Source organism: Gymnoscopelus microlampas (genome assembly GCF_963454915.1).
Source record: "Gymnoscopelus microlampas genome assembly, chromosome: 3".
Lineage (NCBI taxonomy): Eukaryota > Metazoa > Chordata > Actinopteri > Myctophiformes > Myctophidae > Gymnoscopelus > Gymnoscopelus microlampas.
In genome coordinates this window covers 60,050,366-60,071,535 of record NC_139940.1, presented here as the reverse complement: position 1 = coordinate 60,071,535, position 21,170 = coordinate 60,050,366, and the positions used below count along the sequence as shown (strand labels likewise).

The 21,170-nt window shown below is 50.5% G+C and overlaps 1 protein-coding gene across 1 annotated transcript in view; it reads left to right on the top strand.

Moving 5' to 3' along the window:
• LOC311041957 (complement C3-like) overlaps nucleotides 1-21,170 on the top strand; it is a gene marked incomplete at both ends in the record, with an annotated part of 96,015 nt that overhangs the window by 49,532 nt on the left and 25,313 nt on the right. The window contains 3 exons of the mRNA XM_084052446.1: nucleotides 3,032-3,282; nucleotides 4,396-4,494; nucleotides 19,474-19,680. Of these exons, the coding sequence (XP_083908572.1) occupies nucleotides 3,032-3,282; nucleotides 4,396-4,494; nucleotides 19,474-19,680 (557 nt within the window). The remainder of the gene's footprint in view (nucleotides 1-3,031; nucleotides 3,283-4,395; nucleotides 4,495-19,473; nucleotides 19,681-21,170) is intronic.

Here is a 21,170-nt window from a genome sequence, read left to right as displayed (position 1 = left end):
CTGCTGTGTGTGTGTGTGTGTGTGTGTGTGTGTGTGTGTGTGTGTGTGTGTGTGTGTGTGTGTGTGTGTGTGTGTGCGTGTGTGCGTGCGTGCGTGCGTGCGTGCGTGAGTGAGTGAGTCGGAGCTGGCAGTAAGCATTTGGATCTCCATCACTAAGGGCGATTCAATACGCGTGCGTGCGTGCGTGTGTGAGTGAGTGAGTGAGTCGGAGCTGGCAGTAAGCATGTGGATCTCCATCACTAAGGGCGATTCAATACGCGATTCAATACGCATATTGATACACTGCCAGTGATAGGATACATTAGCTATACATTCATACATACATACAATCGGTGCGATTCAACACAATGCAAAGCAAAGGATTTATATTAAAGCCCATGTTAATTTCCCAAAACATGTACATTTAAATTCAAAGTTTTACTGTAGTTTAGTACTAGCCTCTAACCTGACTCTGCCAGATGGAGGCGAAGTCAGGTTAACTAGGTGCTGCATCTCTGTCTAACAACCCAACTCATAGATTACTATGTTTACTATGTTTGATTACTAATCATATAGTATATAATTATTATATATTATTATAGGTCAACAGGGGTCCGGGACCCCCTCAGTTATTACAGGGGGGCTGCCAAATATTTGTGATAGGAACCTTTTTACATTAACCACTTGAACCCTAGGCATCCCTGTTCCGAGGGGAACATTAGGCGAAAATAGCAGATCTACTGTAGATCGGCTATTTCCAGCAGAGGTTTGATGTAGATGAAAAAAGGTCAAATTGAAAAATGTTTTTTATTGAGGGTTTAAGTGATTACATGTCATTCATGGATTAAAGTTACTAACATAAATCCCCCAAAATGTTTTAAAAACATAGCAGACCAAGGGGCACGGTGGCACAGTCGGTAGCGCTGTCGCCTCACAGCTAGAAGGTCCTGGGTTAGATTCCCGCCAGGGACGCTGTGGGCGCTGGGGGCGTGTCTTCTCCTCCACGCCATCAGCGCCCATACCCTAGGTGGGGTTGGCGAAAGGGCCTACTCTGTGTGGAGTTTGCATGTTCTCCCCGTGTCTCCTAGGGTAGTTAATACCCTCACAAAAACATGCAGTAATCCTGGTCGCTATGCCGCCTCCCCCATGAGGATCACTTAGGAAATTGGTACCGGGTGAAAAAAAAATGGGTTACAAAAATCGCGGGATAAAAAATAAATAAATAAAAAAACAGCAGACCTACAAGCTCACAATGAGTCGCATCCACAACGCATTGTTAGCTTATATGTCTGCTATTTTAGGTGTGTGACACCGTCGTGCTGTGATGTATAAATTAGGCTCTAGCCCGATAGAACAGCAGTAGCAAGAGAGAGAAAAAGTTTAGCTCAGAAAAATACTTTGATTTAAACACAAGCAGCACACCCAGCAACGTTATTGTTGTGTGTGTGAGTCTGTGTGTGTGTGTGTGTGTGTGTGTGTGTGTGTGTGTGTGTGTGTGTGTGTGTGTGTGTGTGTGTGTGTGTGTGTGTAGTTAATAAAGCACAGATGCTTTCTTTGATAACAAAAAATTATCTCAATCAATTGCATCAGAGACTCTGCAAGAAGAACAAACAGCTGTGTCACTGTATCACTCAGCGTGCTACAGTGACACAACAACTGAAAAGTGGACAGGGAATATATAAAGATAAGTGGTGCTTCTCGTGCTTTTTTAACCCCTGGGGCTAACTGTAATCACGGGTGCTACATAAGTAGTCTGTAGTCAACACGTAGATTGGGTAGATTGGGAGATGAATGCCAGAGACTGCCCAGTTTTCTATTTTTTTGGCTGATGGTGCATTCAAGGCGCCTCGGAAACACAGGATAGGATGAAATACAACATGAACAAATGTTTTACCGATGCAGACACGCAGTGAGCGATGCATCACGATTTCAGTTGTCAATTGTATCCGATGCACACTGAATGAACCGGTGCACTCTGACATGCACTCACGTTTATATCGATTCACCGATTCGTATCGATGAATCTCTGCATGCTTACTAGGCAGAGATCGAGTCATAGGTACACACCGCTGGTATATCTTGGAAAATCATTTGTTAAGTATTCAGAACCAATGTGTAGCCTATTGAGAAACACAATAAACACAATAAAACCTGATCAATGTGCACAGCAGTGAGGATACATGCAATATGGTCAATGTAATGATATACAACCTCATACACTATGTTATATTTTCATTGCAACTAATGTATAACTAATAGGCTATGAAGGTGAAAAAAAACAGATGAAAATGCGATTGGAATCAGTGTAGGGTCCTCCACTGTAGACGCCTCAGTCTCAGTGAAAAGATAGATGGAAGAGGGACAGACACCCAGAAGGACACTACATTTTAAATCCTGGACCCAGCATATTGCATAAAGCTGCGGTGGAGGCCTACCATGTATTTTTTTAAGTTATTTTAACCATTGTGTTACTTGTAAACTGTACTGTTAAATTATTGTTTTTTTGTCCTCCTTATTTCTTTTTTAATTGGGAGCACCAGTGCTACCAATTAAAATAGTTGATTTTGAGACTTGTTCACAATTAATCAGATACACACGTAGACACAACTGCAAACTGTGATAAAACCCCACCTTTTCCTATGTCTGGAGACACATCATGGAGGACACGACTATCTTATTACACTTGCATCAGTTAGAGTCAGACTGTGTTCTATCTTTAGATCCAAAGTGCCCAGTCAGTGCCAGAAGGAAACGAGCCACAACCATAGGGGAAGCGAGGACGACTCTAGGTAAGACTGATAACACATCACTAAGCACATATTTACAAAAATACACTCTAGGTAAGACTGAAAACTCAGATCACTCAGCTATATATTCCAATACAGTCTCTGTCACCATGTTTAAACTATTTGAGTATTGCTTGGCTATGCCATAATAAATGACTGAAACATTGCAGTTCACCCCTTTTTTATATCTGCTGCTTTTTCTTCTATCCCTCATTCATATCCATCTGTGTCACCTCCCACCTCCCCCTGTGTCTTGTCCCTCCCAGTCGGTCAGTACACAGATATGTTGCAGCGCAAGTGTTGTATGGACGGTATAAAAGACATCCCGCTGTCGTATGACTGCCAGCGTCGCAGCGAGTACATCATAGACGGACCAGCCTGTGTGGAGGCCTTCATGTACTGCTGCACACAGCTGGCCAACCAGCGAGAAGCCAGCAAGAAGCAAGATGAACTCCACCTGGCTCGCAGTAAGAGGGGGGGTCGCAAACATCAACAACACATCAACAACAAGGACCTGGTTCCTTGTCATTTTTAGTGCAGAGAATACCATTTCTCACATTCCTCGTGAAGAAAACACGCATTCATGTTGGAAGATATTCCACATTGTTCATATTCCACATGTTCCTTTAATAATGTTTCTTGCAGGTCAAGAAGTAAAATAATGTTGCATTCAGTTTCTGAGCAATGCATTTTACAACTTGCATTTTCTGGCATGTTGTAGTTTGTGGTTTCTGTAGGGTGGTCTCCAATCAGCCAGTCACTTTGGGCGTAGTAAGCAAGTCCATTCAACACAGTGTTTTTTATATCAATGAGGTCAACCTCGCCCTTACTCGTAGTGCCATATAGCTAGTAAAATACAAGCTACAAAAAAGTGACATCATGACCCTATCTTAGGTGATACTTTGGAAGACCCTGACAAGACTGTCTTGGACTTAGTTTCACGTACCAACTTCCCTGAGAGCTGGCTATGGACTGAGATCGATTTACCTGATTGCACCACGTCCAAATGGTAAGATAGCTGAAGCAGAGACACAAATATACAAACTTAACTCATGCTCACAGATTTTTTTTTCTGTTTCAGTACATCTACAACTTACATAGACCCGACTGGACAAGACTGGGCTCTGCCAGATTCAATCACCACCTGGCAACTCAGCGGTATAAGTCTGTCAAGTGGTTATGGTGAGTACCACTCTCTCTCATGTTAATTGATGGAGACCTCCCAATAAGTGTTGGATTTGAAATCCCATTTGGCATTTCCTCATAGGAAATAAACAGGATGTAAACAAGCTTTTATTTTTTTCAATTACGTCAATTCCGGGTCTTTCGTCATCTGCCAGTGAAAGCATCATTCATAGGGTAGATAACAGCGCCAACTGGTGGAAAACCACTGGAAACACAAATCTTTTGTCATTATCTGTCAAATTTGATTACTTTTTTCTTGATACTTTTTGCTGTTCATACTTTGTCTCAGTCATACTGTATCTCTCTCTCTCTCTCTCTCTCTCTCTCTCTCTCTCTCTCTCTCTCTCTCTCTCTCTCTCTCTCTCTCTCTCTCTCTCTCTCTTTCATCTTTTCATCCCATGGAGGTATCTGCGTGAGTGAACCATTTGAGGTCATTGTTAAAAAGAAATTCTTCATTGACCTCAGACTGCCCTACTCTGCTGTCCGTGGAGAACAACTGCAAATCAAGGCAATCCTGCACAACCTCAAATCACAACCTATTACAGTAAGTGTAATCAGATCCTCTTATAGTAAGTGTAATCACATCCTCTTATATTGAGTGTAATCACATCCTCTTATAGTGAGTGTAATCACATCCTCTTATAGTAAGTAAGTAAGTAAGTAAGTAAATTGTATTTATATAGCACCTCTCACAGAGAGAAACTCACAAAGTGCTTTACATACAGAAAATAAAAACAACAAACAAAGGAAATTAAAAGCTGTACAAAGTGTCTCTTAACAATAACAATAACAGACAAAGAGAAAACAAGATCATACAACATCAATAAACGCCTGCTCAAATAAAAGCGTTTTTAAGTTGTTTTTAAAAATGTCAACAGATGCAGCATCTCTCAGGGCTTGTGGGAGACCATTCCAAAGATTTGGGGCAACCGTTTGGAAGGCCCTGTCACCTTTGGTCTTTAAAAATGTTCTGGTGACCTTTAACACATCCACCGCCAAGGGCGGTGAATAAATACTCATAATGTACTCACCACTGCCAAGGTTTTATTGTTGTTTTTTGTTTTTTTCAAGTCGCCATAGGCCCCGTTAAAATCCTTTAGAATCCGCGATCCACTGTTTGTAAACATCGTCCACATGTCCCTTTGTGTACTCGTCGAGACCGCGTGTCAAAAGGAGCCGCCATGTTTGAGTTCTGACCGTTTATGTTAACATGGGAAATGCGAGGAGGAAAAACTACACTGGTTTTAACATCGTTTTAGTGGTGTTACTTAGAATAGAGGCCGACGGGAAACAAAAAACGGGATATTACTTCCGGGTCACTTCCGGTGGTGTTACACTGAAAATGGTCCCCCTAGAAAATTGAAAAAAAAAAAAAAAGTCGAAAAAAAGGAAAAAACACCCGGACCGTAGGACTACGGTCTCGGCGCTTAACAGTTGGATTTAACGGACCGTAGGACTACGTTCTTGGCGGTTAATGTGTTAAAAGACCCATATCGGCTGACCTTAGGGCTCTTTGCGGCTCATGGCGTGGGACCAGGTCGATTAGATATTGTGGAGCCTGACCATGTAGTGCTCTGTAGGTGATAACCAAAATCTTGAACTGGACCCTGAATTTGACAGGGAGCCAGTGTAAGGAGGCTAGGACAGGAGTAATATGGCACCTCCTGCTGGATCTGGTAAGTAATCTGGCTGCGGCATTTTGAATCAACTGAAGACGTTCCATGGCGGTTTTATTGAGGCAGGTGAAAAGTGAATTACAATAATCTAAGCGGGATGATATGAAAGCGTGAATGATAATTTCTAACTCTGGGTATGAAACAATGGATCTGAGCTTAGCGATGTTTCTGAGATGGAAGAAACAGGTGCGGGTTATGGAACTGATGTGAGTGTTTAGCTGCATGGACTGGTTGAAATTGACACCTAGGTTTCTGAGATTTGGACGGACATTTTCTTTGAGGGGCCCGATACAGTCCACCACCTTTGGAATGAGGCTATCAGGTGCCACAATGAGCACCTCTGTTTTTGCCTCATTTAGAGATAAAAAATTGTCAGACATCCAGGTCTTTATGGCTGACAGGCATTTGTGTAAAATGTTGAAATTAAAATCAGCTGGGCTCTTTGGGTTAAAAGAATAATAAAGTTGGATGTCATCTGCATAAAAATGATAGGATATTCCTTTAAAAGTGCTGATAAGGTGACCTAATGGTATCATATAAAGTGCGAACAGTGTTGGTTCAAGGACAGAGCCCTGAGGGACCCCGTAGGATAGGGGGGCAGATGCTGACACATGTGTGCCGACAGCAACATTAAAACTCCTACCCATGAGGTAGGAGGAGAACCATTCTAAGGCTCTCCCTGTGATCCCCACCTGTTTGTTAAGTCTATTAATTAAAATCAAGTGATCAAGCGTGTCGAAGGCAGCACTCATGTCAAGTAAAACCAGGATTGAACAATTTCCAACGTCAGATGACATCATTAAATCACTTGAGACTCGTAAAAGGGCTGTCTCAGTTGAGTGCATTTGTCTAAAACCTGACTGAAATTTGTCTAAAATGCTGTGGTTATTTAAAACTGTTAAAATTTGGGTGGCAACAATTTTCTCTAAAATCTTGGAAATAAAAGGGAGCTTTGAAATTGGCCGGTAGCTGTTGTGGGATTCAGGATCCAATCCAGGCTTTTTTAAAAGTGGATGGACAGTAGCTGCTTTAAAATAGGAGGGGACAATACCAGAGGACAGAGAAAGGTTAATGATGTGGAGTAGAGATGGGCCTATGGAGCTAAAAACATCTTTTAAAATAGTGGTTGGGATAATGTCAAGTGGACTGGAGGAGGTTTTCATGTTACTGACTAGCTCTGTAAGATGACGGAGGGAAACAGGTGCAAAAGAGTCTAGGATAGACTGGTGATTTGGAGGTGGGTGAGGAACAGAAATGGAGGGGATAATGCCTGTTCTGATAGTTTCAACCTTGTTGATAAAAAATGAGAGGAAGTTATTGCAGTCGGTGACGGAAAAAACAGGGGGGTCAGGTGAGGGTGGACAGACAATGTTATTTATGGTATCAAAAAGTACTTTAGGATTTCGTCTACTAGACGATATTAACTTGGCAAAATAGGCAGCCCTTGCTGCTTTGACCATGGAGTTAAAATTAAATAAAAGAGTTTTAAGATGTAGCCGGTGGGCCTCAAGTTTAGAGGACTTCCACCGCCGCTCGACCTTTCTACACTTGCGACGGAGTGAGCGAGTGTCTTCATTTAGCCACGGGACTTTGTTTAAAGTGCGAATAGTGCAAGATTTAAAAGGAGCAACTACATCTAAAATATCCGAACATTGCAAGTTAAAAGAGTGGACTAAAAGATCAATATCTGTGTTGTCAGTTGAAGGTAAAATCGTGATGTTGTTAAAAGCAGCAGAACATTTCTGAGCCGACAGGCTATTTATCAGACGTGATCTCTTGATATGAGTACCAGCCACACAGTCAAGATTAAAAGATACATTAAAAAATATGGACTTGTGGTCTGTTGTAGCCAGGTCCTCTGCAACAATGTTATCTACGGCTAGGCCAAAGCTAAAAACAAGATCAAGAGTGTTTCCTCTATTGTGCGTAGCACCCGAGACATGTTGAACAAGATTAAAAGTTTCAGTGACATTTAAAAAGTTGACTGCAGCACTATCTGTGCTCTGATTGACATGAAAGTTGAAATCACCCAATAAAATAAATCTCTCAAACTTAATAATGCAGGTTAAAAGGTCACTAAAATCTGATAAAAAAGTGCCGCTAAAACCAGGTGGTCGATAAATTAAAATACAATAAAATGGATTTGTACGACCAAATTTAGCAATTAAAAGTTCAAAGGAGCTGTACGAACCAGCGCTCACCATCCTAGAGGGAAAGCAGTCTCTATACACAAGGGCCAAGCCACCTCCGATGTTGGACCCAGCTGGCCTGGACATACAAAGGAAGGAGCAGTTTGGTGGACACAGTTCTATTAGAGATACATATTCATCTGCCATTTGCCAGGTTTCAGTGAGGCAAAAAATGTCCAGGTTATCTGTAGTGAAAAAGTCGTTGAGAATAAATGATGACTGGGTGATGGAGCGTGCGTTGAGTAAGGCCATTTTCATTGTCTTTGGCCCCTGGGGGTCTGGAGGTGGATGTGACTGGTGGGAGGGAGTGAGTGGGACAATGTTGTTGAAGTTGACTCTTAAAGTGCTGGGCTGTACATACAGATGTGTCATTTCAAAACTTCAAATGTCCTGCCATCGCCAAGACAGTAAATTTTCAGGGGATTCCCAGGGCAATAAGAGAGACAAAGAAGGGCATTTAAAATGCTGAATTATTTTGATGATCACTGCTTTTATGATGCTAATTAATTTGAGCAACTGGTCAAGGACCTCTTCAAATCACCTTTCGCCTCATAATGAGTCTGACACCTTCTTCAACACACATTCTTTTGTTCTCATGTATATGGATGTCTGTTGAAGGGAAAAACAGGGGTGTGTAGTGACAACTTCTTTTCAGGGGCAAAACAGTGCATTTTTGGATGCACCCCGCTACTCCGACACCCCGGAGTTCCGACAGCCAGAAAAACAGCCGTCAGACTCGGACCGGGGACCCCCGGCGAGGCCTCGACCCGGCCCAGGGAGCCCCGAGGCTGGGTACTGGCTCCGGTCCGGGGGACCCCCGCCTCCGGGGGACACCCGGCTCTCCAGGCGGTCCCGTGGACCCACTCTTAAGCACCCCTCAGCGGGCGTTAAGTGGACTGACAGGCCGCGGCCAAAGCTCCGCGTGGACCTGGTAGTACAAACGCCGACGCGCGCCCATGGGACTATTATGGACTTAGCGCGTCGGACCCGGCTCACCGGCCGGTCCCGCGGACCCACTCTTAACCACCCCTCGGCGGGCGATAAGTCGGGGGGTCCCGCGGCCTACGGACCGCAGGTACCTGGTGGTACAAGCGCTGCTGCAACAGTATTCATAATGCCCGTTAGCAGGGTCTTGTTTCCTCGCTGAGGACTGTCTTCTTCCCTCGGCTATATGGTTTCGCTAGGTAGGGGACAGTGGGAATCTCGTTCGATTGATTCGGGCGCCCCCAAGGCATACGGATCTCCTCGCCAAAGGCGAGGCCAACCGCGGGGGGCCCTCGGGCGGTCTGTTGCAAGACAGGGGGAATCTCGTTCGATCAGCTCGGGCGCAGCCACTGCTGAGTTGCGGGACAGCCGGGGCGCCGGGCACGACCCACATAGATACGTAGCTGCTCGCAGGTTCATGTCAAGTTTCCCCACCCCCAACCCCATCAAGGTCACTTGCCTTGCGGGCGTACTATCGGGGACTCTGGTTTACCCAACTCCTGCGTGCGCCAACTATGTGTTCTAAACCCATATAATGTACTGTCCCGGCGTTGGCACTTGGCAGTGCCTGCACGCCCAACTCAGACAGGTCTGCTACGCCCTTTAAGACAAGCATATGCTACTGGCAGGATCAACCAGGTAGGCCTCCTGTTCCGCCGCGGCGCCGCGCCCAGCTGAGGCGCGCGCCGTGGGGTTGCCGGTCCGCGGAGCTTCCGCCCGAGGCCCCCCGCGAGAGGGGCGGGCGGTTGTCTCCCGGAGGCGTGCACTGCGACGGTCACCGCGGTCCGCCTTTACCACCCAGCCGGTCGAAAGCGTGTTACGGTGGATCGGCGGTCCATGGCCCGGTACGCAGCTGTTTGGTCGGTCGCCGGAGTACGCGACGCGGGCAGGGTTTGAGAAACGGAGTCTCCGGAGCGCGCCTTCGCGCCCCCGCTGCATACGGATCTCCTCGCCGAGCCCCGGTGAGGGGGCTCGAGGCCAGGCCGACAGCGGGGGCCCTCGGGCGGTCCGTGGCAGGACAACTAGGCCAGACGGGGCGTCTCGGTCTCGCTAGGACGAGGTCGGCCGCGGAGGAGTGCGGAGGAGAGGACACCGAGGCCTCTCCGCACGTGGTTCCTCCGCGCCAGTTCGGGCCCGCAGGCTGCAAGCAGCATCCGCCGGAGCACGCGAGGTGCCGGCGGGGCCCTTGCAAGAGGCGGGCTTCGTTTGCCAGTCGGTCAGTGGGTCCCGCGGCGGTGGTTCCACCACGGTTCCCGGGTGTCGCCGTGCCTAGCGACCCCCGGCAGGCTCGCCGTGCGGGGCGGCCTGCCTGCGTTCCGTCCCCAGCGCCCGCACGCTGGTCCATAAACTCGTTCTGGGAAAAGTTGCCGAGACTACCGGGAGAGAATTTCAAAGGAGGGGGCCATGGCGGAGCCCAGGACCTCCTGGGCTCGAGAGACCTCCAGGGCGCCCGGCCGAGGCGGCGCGCCCGACCCGAGGCCTCTCTCTCGGCCCAGCCTCGGCGCCCGCACGCCGGTTCCATACACTCGAGCTGGCACGAGTTGCCGGTCTGCCCGGGAGAGAATTTCAAAGGAGGGGGCCACGGAATAGCCCATCATCTCCCGGGCTCGCGGAGGAGCTCCAGGGCGCACGGCCGCCCGGCCGTGCCCGACCGGAGGCCTCTCTCTTCCCATACACCCGATGGCCACTGTGGCGTCCAATTTCCTGGTTCTTTCCCCCCAATCGGGGAGGGGGAAAGGGACCCATGGCCACCACCACCGGCGCCTGGCTCGGCCCGCCCGGGCGGCCCCGAGACGGAGCCTCGCCGTCGGCCCCAGCCTCGGCGTCCGCACGCCGGTTCCATACACTCGTTCTGGGATAAGTTGCCGAGACTCCCGGGAGAGAATTTCAAAGGAGGGGGCCACGGAGAAGCCCAGCTTCTGCCAGGCTCGCGGAGGAGCTCCAGGGCGCACGACCACCCGGCCGTGCCCGACCGGAGGCCTCTCTCTTCCCATACACCCGATGGCCACCGTGGCCTCCAATTTCCTGGTTCTTTCCCCCCTATCGGGGAGGGGGAAAGGGACCCATGGCCACCACCACCGGCGCCCGGCTCGGCCCGCCCGAGCGGCCCCGGGACGGAGCCTCGTGCCGGGCCTCGCCGCGGCCGAGCTCCATAGGGACCCTCTGGAGCGAGTGGCCGTCTCTACCGAGAGACTTTTTCAAAGGAGGGAGGCAAGGGCGAGCCGGGCGCCTCCAGGGCCCCGGGGTGGGGACGGGGAGGTACCACGCGGAGATCCAGGACAAAGGGGCCTCGCGGCGCCCACACTGCCTCGGGACCATGCCCCGTTCTCGGGCAGGGTCCCTAGCTATCCGCTGGCAAAAGTGGCCGAGACTCCCGGGAGAGAATTTCAAAGGAGGGAGCCATGGCGGAGCACAGAGCTTCTTGGGAGCTCTGGACTCTGAAGAAATCCCGGCTTTTTTCCGAAAGCTCCAGGATTCGGGGCGTCTCGCCGCCCCGCCGCCACCCCAGGAGGGTGACCCTTCGTGGGGCTATGGTCCCTAGCTATCCGCTGGCACCAGTGGCCGGGAGTCCCGGGAGAGAATTTCAAAGGAGGAGGCCGTGGCGGAACCCAGAGCTTCTTGGGAGCTCTGGACTCTGAAGAAATCCCGGCTTTTTTCCGAAAGCTCCAGGATTCGGGGCGTCTCGCCGCCCCGCCGCCACCCCAGGAGGGTGCCCCTTTGTGGGGCTATGGTCCCTAGCTATCCGCTGGCACCAGTGGCCGGGAGTCCCGGGAGAGAATTTCAAAGGAGGAGGCCGTGGCGGAACCCAGAGCTTCTTGGGAGCTCTGGACTCTGAAGAAATCCCGGCTTTTTTCCGAAAGCTCCAGGATTCGGGGCGTCTCGCCGCCCCGCCGCCACCCCAGGAGGGTGCCCCTTCGTGGGGCTATGGTCCCTAGCTATCCGCTGGCACCAGTGGCCGGGAGTCCCGGGAGAGAATTTCAAAGGAGGAGGCCGTGGCGGAACCCAGAGCTTCTTGGGAGCTCTGGACTCTGAAGAAATCCCGGCTTTTTTCCGAAAGCTCCAGGATTCGGGGCGTCTCGCTGCCCCGCCGCCACCCCAGGAGGGTGCCCCTTCGTGGGGCATGGTCCCTAGCTATCCGCTGGCAAAAGTGGCCGAGACTCCCGGGAGAGAATTTCAAAGGAGGGAGCCATGGCGGAGCCCAGAGCTTCTTGGGAGCTCTGGACTCTGAAGGAATCCCGGCTTTTTTCCGAAAGCTCCAGGATTCGGGGCGTCTCGCCGCCCCGCCGCCACCCCAGGAGGGTGCCCCTTCGTGGGGCATGGTCCCTAGCTATCCGCTGGCACCAGTGGCCGGGAGTCCCGGGAGAGAATTTCAAAGGAGGGGGCCGTGGCGGAACCCAGAGCTTCTTGGGAGCTCTGGACTCTGAAGAAATCCCGGCTTTTTTCCGAAAGCTCCAGGATTCGGGGCGTCTCGCCGCCCCGCCGCCACCCCAGGAGGGTGCCCCTTCGTGGGGCATGGTCCCTAGCTATCCGCTGGCACCAGTGGCCGGGAGTCCCGGGAGAGAATTTCAAAGGAGGGGGCCGTGGCGGAACCCAGAGCTTCTTGGGAGCTCTGGACTCTGAAGAAATCCCGGCTTTTTTCCGAAAGCTCCAGGATTCGGGGCGTCTCGCCGCCCCGCCGCCACCCCATGAGGGTGCCCCTTCGTGGGGCATGGTCCCTAGCTATCCGCTGGCACCAGTGGCCGGGAGTCCCGGGAGAGAATTTCAAAGGAGGGGGCCGTGGCGGAACCCAGAGCTTCTTGGGAGCTCTGGACTCTGAAGAAATCCCGGCTTTTTTCCGAAAGCTCCAGGATTCGGGGCGTCTCGCCGCCCCGCCGCCACCCCAGGAGGGTGCCCCTTCGTGGGGCATGGTCCCTAGCTATCCGCTGGCACCAGTGGCCGGGAGTCCCGGGAGAGAATTTCAAAGGAGGGGGCCGTGGCGGAGCCCAGAGCTTCTTGGGACCTCTGGACTCTGAAGAAATCCCGGCTTTTTTCCGAAAGCTCCAGGATTCGGGGCGTCTCGCCGCCCCGCCGCCACCCCAGGAGGGTGCCCCTTCGTGGGGCATGGTCCCTAGCTATCCGCTGGCACCAGTGGCCGGGAGTCCCGGGAGAGAATTTCAAAGGAGGGGGCCGTGGCGGAACCCAGAGCTTCTTGGGAGCTCTGGACTCTGAAGAAATCCCGGCTTTTTTCCGAAAGCTCCAGGATTCGGGGCGTCTCGCCGCCCCGCCACCACCCCAGGAGGGTGCCCCTTCGTGGGGCATGGTCCCTAGCTATCCGCTGGCACCAGTGGCCGGGAGTCCCGGGAGAGAATTTCAAAGGAGGGGGCCGTGGCGGAGCCCAGAGCTTCTTGGGAGCTCTGGACTCTGAAGAAATCCCGGCTTTTTTCCGAAAGCTCCAGGATTCGGGGCGTCTCGCCGCCCCGCCGCCACCCCAGGAGGGTGCCCCTTCGTGGGGCATGGTCCCTAGCTATCCGCTGGCACCAGTGGCCGGGAGTCCCGGGAGAGAATTTCAAAGGAGGGGGCCGTGGCGGAACCCAGAGCTTCTTGGGAGCTCTGGACTCTGAAGAAATCCCGGCTTTTTTCCGAAAGCTCCAGGATTCGGGGCGTCTCGCCGCCCCGCCACCACCCCAGGAGGGTGCCCCTTCGTGGGGCATGGTCCCTAGCTATCCGCTGGCACCAGTGGCCGGGAGTCCCGGGAGAGAATTTCAAAGGAGGGGGCCGTGGCGGAGCCCAGAGCTTCTTGGGAGCTCTGGAGAGTGCGATTTCCGCCTTTTTTCCCGGGGTTTTTCGGCCGCCATTTGCCCGGGCGACCACCCCGGGCGCCGGGGTGGGCACCGCCGCGTGCGCAGCCCCGGCCCGGATCCAACGAGCCCTCCGCCGGCCGCGGGCGCCCCACGGTCTGGGAGCTACCGCCACTTTTGGCCCCAAAAAGAGCCGATCGACAAGCTCTTAGCGCCCGAAAAAGGTTGAGGTTTTCGGCCGGGGGTCCTCCAGGGGGTCTCCGGGGACCCCTGGAGCCCATGCCAGCACTCGGCGCGATTTTTCAATTTTTTGGAGAACCATGACTCGGGGCCCCTCCGGACCCGTCGCCTGCCCAGGACCCATGCCTCTGTCCTGGGCTACAACTACCCGATGGCACCGGTCGGCCTTCCGGGCCCCTGGAGGAAAAATGACGGAGGCAGGAAGGCTCATCCTGGCCTCCTCTAGGGCCCTGGGCACTTAGAAGAATTTTCGATTTTTTTCAGAGAACCAGGATTTCGGGCCCCTCGGCGCCCCGGCTCTGCCCCAGGATGGAGCCTCATCCCGGGCATGGTCCCTAGCTACCCGATGGCACCAGTCGGCCTTCCGGGCCCCTGGAGGAAAAATGACGGAGGCAGGAAGGGTCGTCCTGGCCTCCTCTAGGGCCCTGGGCACTTAGAAGAATTTTCGATTTTTTTTCAGAGAACCAGGATTTCGGGCCCCTCGGCGCCCCGGCTCTGCCCCAGGATGGAGCCTCATCCCGGGCATGGTCCCTAGCTACCCGATGGCACCAGTCGGCCTTCCGGGCCCCTGGAGGAAAAATGACGGAGGCAGGAAGGGTCGTCCTGGCCTCCTCTAGGGCCCTGGGCACTTAGAAGAATTTTCGATTTTTTTCAGAGAACCAGGATTTCGGGCCCCTCGGCGCCCCGGCTCTGCCCCAGGATGGAGCCTCATCCCGGGCATGGTCCCTAGCTACCCGATGGCACCAGTCGGCGGTTCCCCCTGCCTTCCCCGCTCACACAGGGGAAGGGCCAGGGAGCCCAGTGCCTCGCGGCACACTGCCGGGTGAGCGCCCGCCCGCTCTACCTGCCCCGGGAGCCACCGTCCCTGGGCACGGAGGTGGTCCATGGACCCCCGATGGGGACCAGGCACCGGGGGTGGCGCCGCCTTGTGGACGCCGGTGGTATTGCGCCCCGCGGCCACCACAGGCCTACGCAGCCTTGTCGATCTGCTCTTTTTCGACGGCAGCACTTGGTTCTCTTCCACACTCACCACCAGGGACCCCTTCCGGCGGTCCCTGGGAGATTCCGGCTGTCGGAACTCCGGGGTGTCGGAGTAGCGAGGTGGATCCGCATTTTTAAGGGCAGAAAAGGGCGGAAAAAAATGCATTTTCAGGGCACTTACAGGGAAAGAACAGTAACGTGTGAAGTTTTGAAGTGGCACATCTGTAAGCAGCTAGTGGTGGTCTGCGGGAAATTAAAACGGGGATCTGTATAGTATGTGCCAGGTGAGAGGTTATGGATGGAGTAGAAATTGGCTGGCGTCATTCAGTGGAGAGGTGGTGGGCAATGTTGCTTGCTAAAACTTTTTTTGCCATTTTGGTTTGGGTGTATTAGATCACGGTATAGTGATGTAATTTTCCAAAAATGGTCAAAATTGCTAATGTAGCCATTACCGCAGGCTTGGCAGAAGTTGCGTAGCCAGTTATCAGCTGAGTAGATGCGGCTAAAGATTTCAGGGCCACGGTGGAGGGAGGGGATTAGACCCAGAAAAATGACAGATTTATTCAGGCTGTCAATCGTTGTTGCCAGGACCTCATAGTCTGACCTCATTTTTGAATTTTGTTTATATTTGATGTCATTAAAGCCAACATTTAGGATAACTGAGTGAGCGGAGGGGTGGCGTTGGAGAATGGCAGGAATGTGGGGGAGCAGGTCAGTAATTTTAGCACCAGAATAGGAATATGTGATAGAGTTGGGGATTGAAACTCCACGGATGATGGAGTCACCTAAAATTATGTATTCAGGTGCAGGGGTGTGAAAGTTTTTGGAGATTGAGGCTGCCGATCTTGTGTGGAGGGACACAGCTGAGTTTGATGAGCGAGGGGGAGGGGAGCGCCGAGACTGAGCAGTGGAGGTCACTTCACCTGGAGTTGTTGGGAGGATAACCGACAGGGAGACATCTGATGTCGGCAACCTGGGTGACTGACGACGGGGCCGTTTCTCCTCGCGGCCGCCGTGTCCAGGCTTGGGCGTCGATGCGAGCGAACCGCTCGATGAGCCCGAAGAGGAGTCGGGGCCGTTTCGTTTCCCTGGACGAGACAGCATGCAGGGCTGCGGAGCTGGAGTCCCGGGGTAGCCCGCCGTCGCCGCTGGCTCCTGGAGCGGTGCAAAGGAGTTCGAGCACGGGAACATTTCAGCCAAACTGCAAGCCTCCGATCCGGACGGGTCGAAAAAGGACAGTCGCCGATGCTGGTTCTTGACCACAGAGACCCAGGAGGCAGCGCGCAGGGGTCCCGGCTTAGGCCTACCGGTGCCCGAAGCACTTCCCCCCGGCTTGTGTACTGCTGCGCCGCCGGCCGGCGCCCGGGGTGGATCGCTGGCACTCGGGGCTTCCAGAAACTTCAGGCGGCTTTGGAGGAACGATTGCCGGGTAAGGAGATCCTTAAACAGGCTCGAGATGGAGCGGAGCTCATTTCTGATGGCCCCCATTTCTTCCGTCCTGGGAGGCATGTTTGTATGTTTGTAGAAACTGCTAGCGTCTAGGCTAAAAACAAGCCACAGCTAGCAAGCTACTGGCTAGGCTGGTCTCTAGGCTAAAGGCGAGCCACAACCAGCCAGCCAGCAGGCAGGCACAGCCACCAAGCCGGCTTCTAGGCTAAAGGCTAGCCACAGCCGGCTAACAGGTAGCACACAGTCTTTAAGATGCATACAATAAAATAACTGTACCGATCACTGAGATCACATACGTGATACAAAGAGGTAGATCACCGGGTTAGAATCCAGGAGTTTGGTGAAAAAGTTTTGTCTGGAAATCTGTTAAAATAGTTGTTTAAAAGTCACTATGTGACGGAGCGTCTCGCTGAGCGTCCGTGCTGCTCATCCATTGATGGGATACTGTAAGTGTATCACATACAGTATCTTCGGTTATCTTGGTTTATGATAATTCACTGTCCAGGGAAGTCTATGAAACCACTGGCAGGCAATAATTCTGTGTGAAATATTGACCTTAGACCGGTTACATGTCGGCTTTCCGACATGTCGCCTTTCCGACAGTTACTAACCCTATACCTAACCCTAACCCTAACCGCACGCGGAAGCCACGCAGTCGAAGTAGTGGGATGTCGGAATGGAAGGCGGTTACCCCTTAGACCCTGTACTGAGAAACTCGCCCCGTGCGATTAACAGTCAGGCAGATAATGGCTCTGAGGAGAATACTGGAAGGGGTCAGGTAGCGGAACCTGTCAGCGGTGATGACCTTCATTGACTTACAAAAAGCTTTTGACACCAACCACCGGTGGAATCTCATGAACATTCTCCGGAACTACGGAGTTCCTGAGAAGATGGTTTGGATCAGTCTTCAACGTTTTTCAGGCCAAGGACCCCTTAGCTGAGAGAGAGAGATGAAGCAGGGACCTCCCACTACATATTGGATCCATGTTAATGTGTATTTTCAGACATTTAACCACTTAAACCCTCAATACTTAGTAAACTTGACCTTTGGCTTGGTACTTGGTCTGCTTTTTTGTTAGCACTTGCTATGCATCCTATGTGTATAACGCATCATGAACATACTTATACGGCATTATAATCTGCTCATAACCCTGTATAGTCAGATTTATAAGAGCTCATAAATAATAATAATGCTTTATAACCATAACCATAAGACATTATAAGGCATTTTACAATGACTTATACATATCAATTGTTAGAATACTTCATAATTGCTGCCAAATTGGTAACACTAAGGCGTTATACTGTGATTATAAGTTATTATAAAGTGAACATTTGTAACATGGTCATTTTATAAGGTGTTACTATTAATTTTTTATCGCCTTTAAATCACTGTTATAATGCATTATAATTACTGTTACAATGCATTACACTATGATCATAAGTTATTATAAGTGGCCATTTGTTACTTTATGATCATTTAATAATGCTGTATTATAACGTCTTAAATGTCATAACACATTTGAATCATTGTTATAATGCCTTTTTATCACTTATAATGCATTATAACTGATTATAATACATAATAACAATAATAATAAAGCATTATCAATGTATTTATTATAATGGATTATAACTATGATAATTAATTTTGGGTTGCATAGCAAGTGTTACCAAGTGGGCAGCAATTATGAAGTATTGTAATACTTGACATTATAAGTCATTATAATGAGCTTTATAATGTGTTATGGTTATGCTTATAAAGCATTATGATAATCTATGAGCTCTTACAAATCTGATTATACAGGGTTATGAGCAGATTATAATGCCTTATAAGTATGTGTATAATGCGTTATACACATGGGATGCATAGCAAGTGCTACCGCTTTGGTCCCCCTGTACACCAAACCTTTTTGCCAAAAATAGACGATCTGCAAGCTCACAACACGGCTGTAACGTGTTGTGAGCTTGTAGATCGGCTATTTTCAGCTAATGGTCCCCCTAGAATAGGGATGCAGGCGTTTGCTGCACGTGGTTGCTGTAAAAGTAACAAAATAAAGTCCCTGTCACACAAAGATTTGGTGACCCCCTGAAGTAGCTCTGAGGACCCCCTCTTGAAGACCGCTGGCTTAGATGATAGAAACAAGCTACAGACAGACCCACAATGATGACACTAGAGTTTGAGATCCTAGCGGGTGTCGTACAGGGTGACACTCTGGCCCCCTTCCGGTTCATTATAGCGATGGACCATGCCCTGAGACTCTCAATCAGTGGCAGGGAGGAGACACCGGGGTCCACGTTGGTCCAGAGGAAGACTAGGAGAGTACACCCCATCATGATTACGAACCTCAACGCAGATGACATTGCCCTAGTCTCGGATACAGCAGAGACAGATAAATACTACTGGCAGTAGAAATGGAGAACAAAACCATTGTCACAGCTGACGGAATGGTGCTTAAGGACAAGGACTTCAAATATCTCAGGGCCTGGACCTGAAATTCTGGATGGCACTTGCCTGGAATGCCTTGCACGGGATGAGGAGAGAATCTGACATGGGAGAAACATCAAGGCAGATGTTCAGAGGCAGATAGCTTCAGTGGAGTCAGTACTGCTGTATGAGGCTGAGACATGGACCCTCACAGCACAGCAGAAAAGGGCCCTGGTTGGCGTCTACACAAGAAACGAATGGCACTAGGTGTCACATCAGAAACATGAACCTCTACGGAGACCTACCACAGGCTACAGACAGGTTCACAGAGAGAAGGATGAGGCTGGCAGGGAAACCCAGGGCGAAGCCAGGAAAGGCAAGAAGCACCACCTACAGTACATAGATCCACTGCGGTGCGACAGCTTAGCTAATAACACTGTAGAGCTCAAGACCCCGATTTAAGTCCTGAGTTGATGTTGGCTAGACCGTACTGTCACATCGCATTGTGTGAATTAGTTTGTGTGAAACCAGTGACTGCAGTTGTAGAAATAATAGGGGTGAAGCTCACTGGAAAACACAAGCCACTTTATCTTTAGACATTTCCACATCCTGTGTGCGTACGTAAGGACATACAGTACATAGACCCTACAGTACATGAGCATACGTAGATCTACCTCACATAGACCGACATACATATGAATCATTATAGTATATCATTTGTGAATTCAATGTTTTCAATATCCCCAAAAGACGTCATCCTTTTTTTCTCTCCTCTCTCTTCTGTCATACACTGTCCAGGTGTATTTGTATCTGATGGAAACAGACCATGTGTGTAGCTTGGCCTCTAAAGCTAAGAAGTATCGTCAGAAGGTGGAGATTGGGCCCAAGACCTCGAAGGCTGTGCCCTTCATCATTATTCCAATGAAGGAAGGCAAGCTACCTATTGAGGTCAAGGCCGTCGTTGGTTTAGATGGTGACGGAGTCGTGAAGGAATTGCTGGTGGTGGTAAGAAAAAATAATTCTGCACAGTCAACAAAGTCTAACATCACTTCCGTTACCTATGGGTCACAGGATCATTTTCTCCATTCTAAATCCCATAGACATTTCTAACATCACTTCACGTAAATGAGGTTGGCAATTTTACTCACATACATGTATATGAAGCATCAACTGACGGTGAAAAGATACTAATTAATCCAAAGAGTAGTAAAATAAAAATGTAAAGTTAAGAATTACCTAAAGACTACACCTTCCATTACACATGCGTTCGAGTCACGGCACTACCGTCACTTTGTGTTGCGTATATATATATATATATTTATACACACACACACACACACACACACACACACACACACACACACATATACACACAACATACAGTTTCAGGTTGTAAACAACTAGAAGGTCGGGCCGCTACGCGGCCCTCCCGTCTAGTAGCCTGGCCCGCACATCGGAGACAGAGACAGTGGAGTGTGTAGATGTCCACACAGCGCCCACTTGGCAGCCCCCCCCCCCCCCAAAAAAAATGTGGGTACAAAATCATGGGATAAAAAATGTTTTAAAAAAATACCCAGAGGGTCCGGGGGGGCGGGACTGGGGGTCCCTGGGACCTACAGACACGGCGAAGGAAAACTGTAAAGCCACGGCCATGCATGCAAGATGTTGCACATGAACTCTGCAGCCGCACTGAGGCGCTCCAACACAAACACTCTTAAGCTTCACACAACAAACATCAGCAGCACACACAACATTCACCACAAAACATCGCGGACCCCCGTGAAACATCGCGGACTCCATCGGCTGTTTTTTTTTTTTCATGAAGGTGGTTGCTTGTTTCTGGCGCAAATCTGCGAGAAAATAAGCGAGGGGAAAAAATAAAAAATGTCTGCGAAAAAATAAGCGAGGGCTCGCTTATTTTGGGGTTCCAAAATCGTGGGATAAAAATTTACCCCAAATTTTTTTTAAAATTTTTTTAAATAATTTCATTCCCAGGGGCTCCGCGGACCCCCTGGGAGTCTTGGGACCCCCGCGAAACATCGCGGACCCCCGTTAAACATCACGGACCCCATCGGCTGTTTTTTTTTTTTCATGAAGGTGGTTGCTTGTTTCTGGCGCAAATCTGGCAACACTGACCTGTCTGCTTGTCACAAGCCCCCCAAACGTGGCAACCCAGATGCCGACGGGCGAAACCTAACGGCAACATGCAAACCAAAAGCGAAACCTAAAAGATGATCCCTCTCGCTGCCTCGCAAAGTGGCAAACAATCCAGTCCAGGGTTTGAAAATACCCACTTCACACGTGCACTGTTGCAATGAACAAAAATCCACTTCGGGATTTCACAAAGACCCACCCCTCTGTGTGTGTGTGGGTGTATGTGTGTGTGAGACAACGGAGCACAGCAGAGGCACTCTGCGCCGGTGAAACATGATCTCTCGCTGCCTCGAAAGCAAACCAGTTACCTCTCGCGCATGCGCCACACACACAATGTTTTT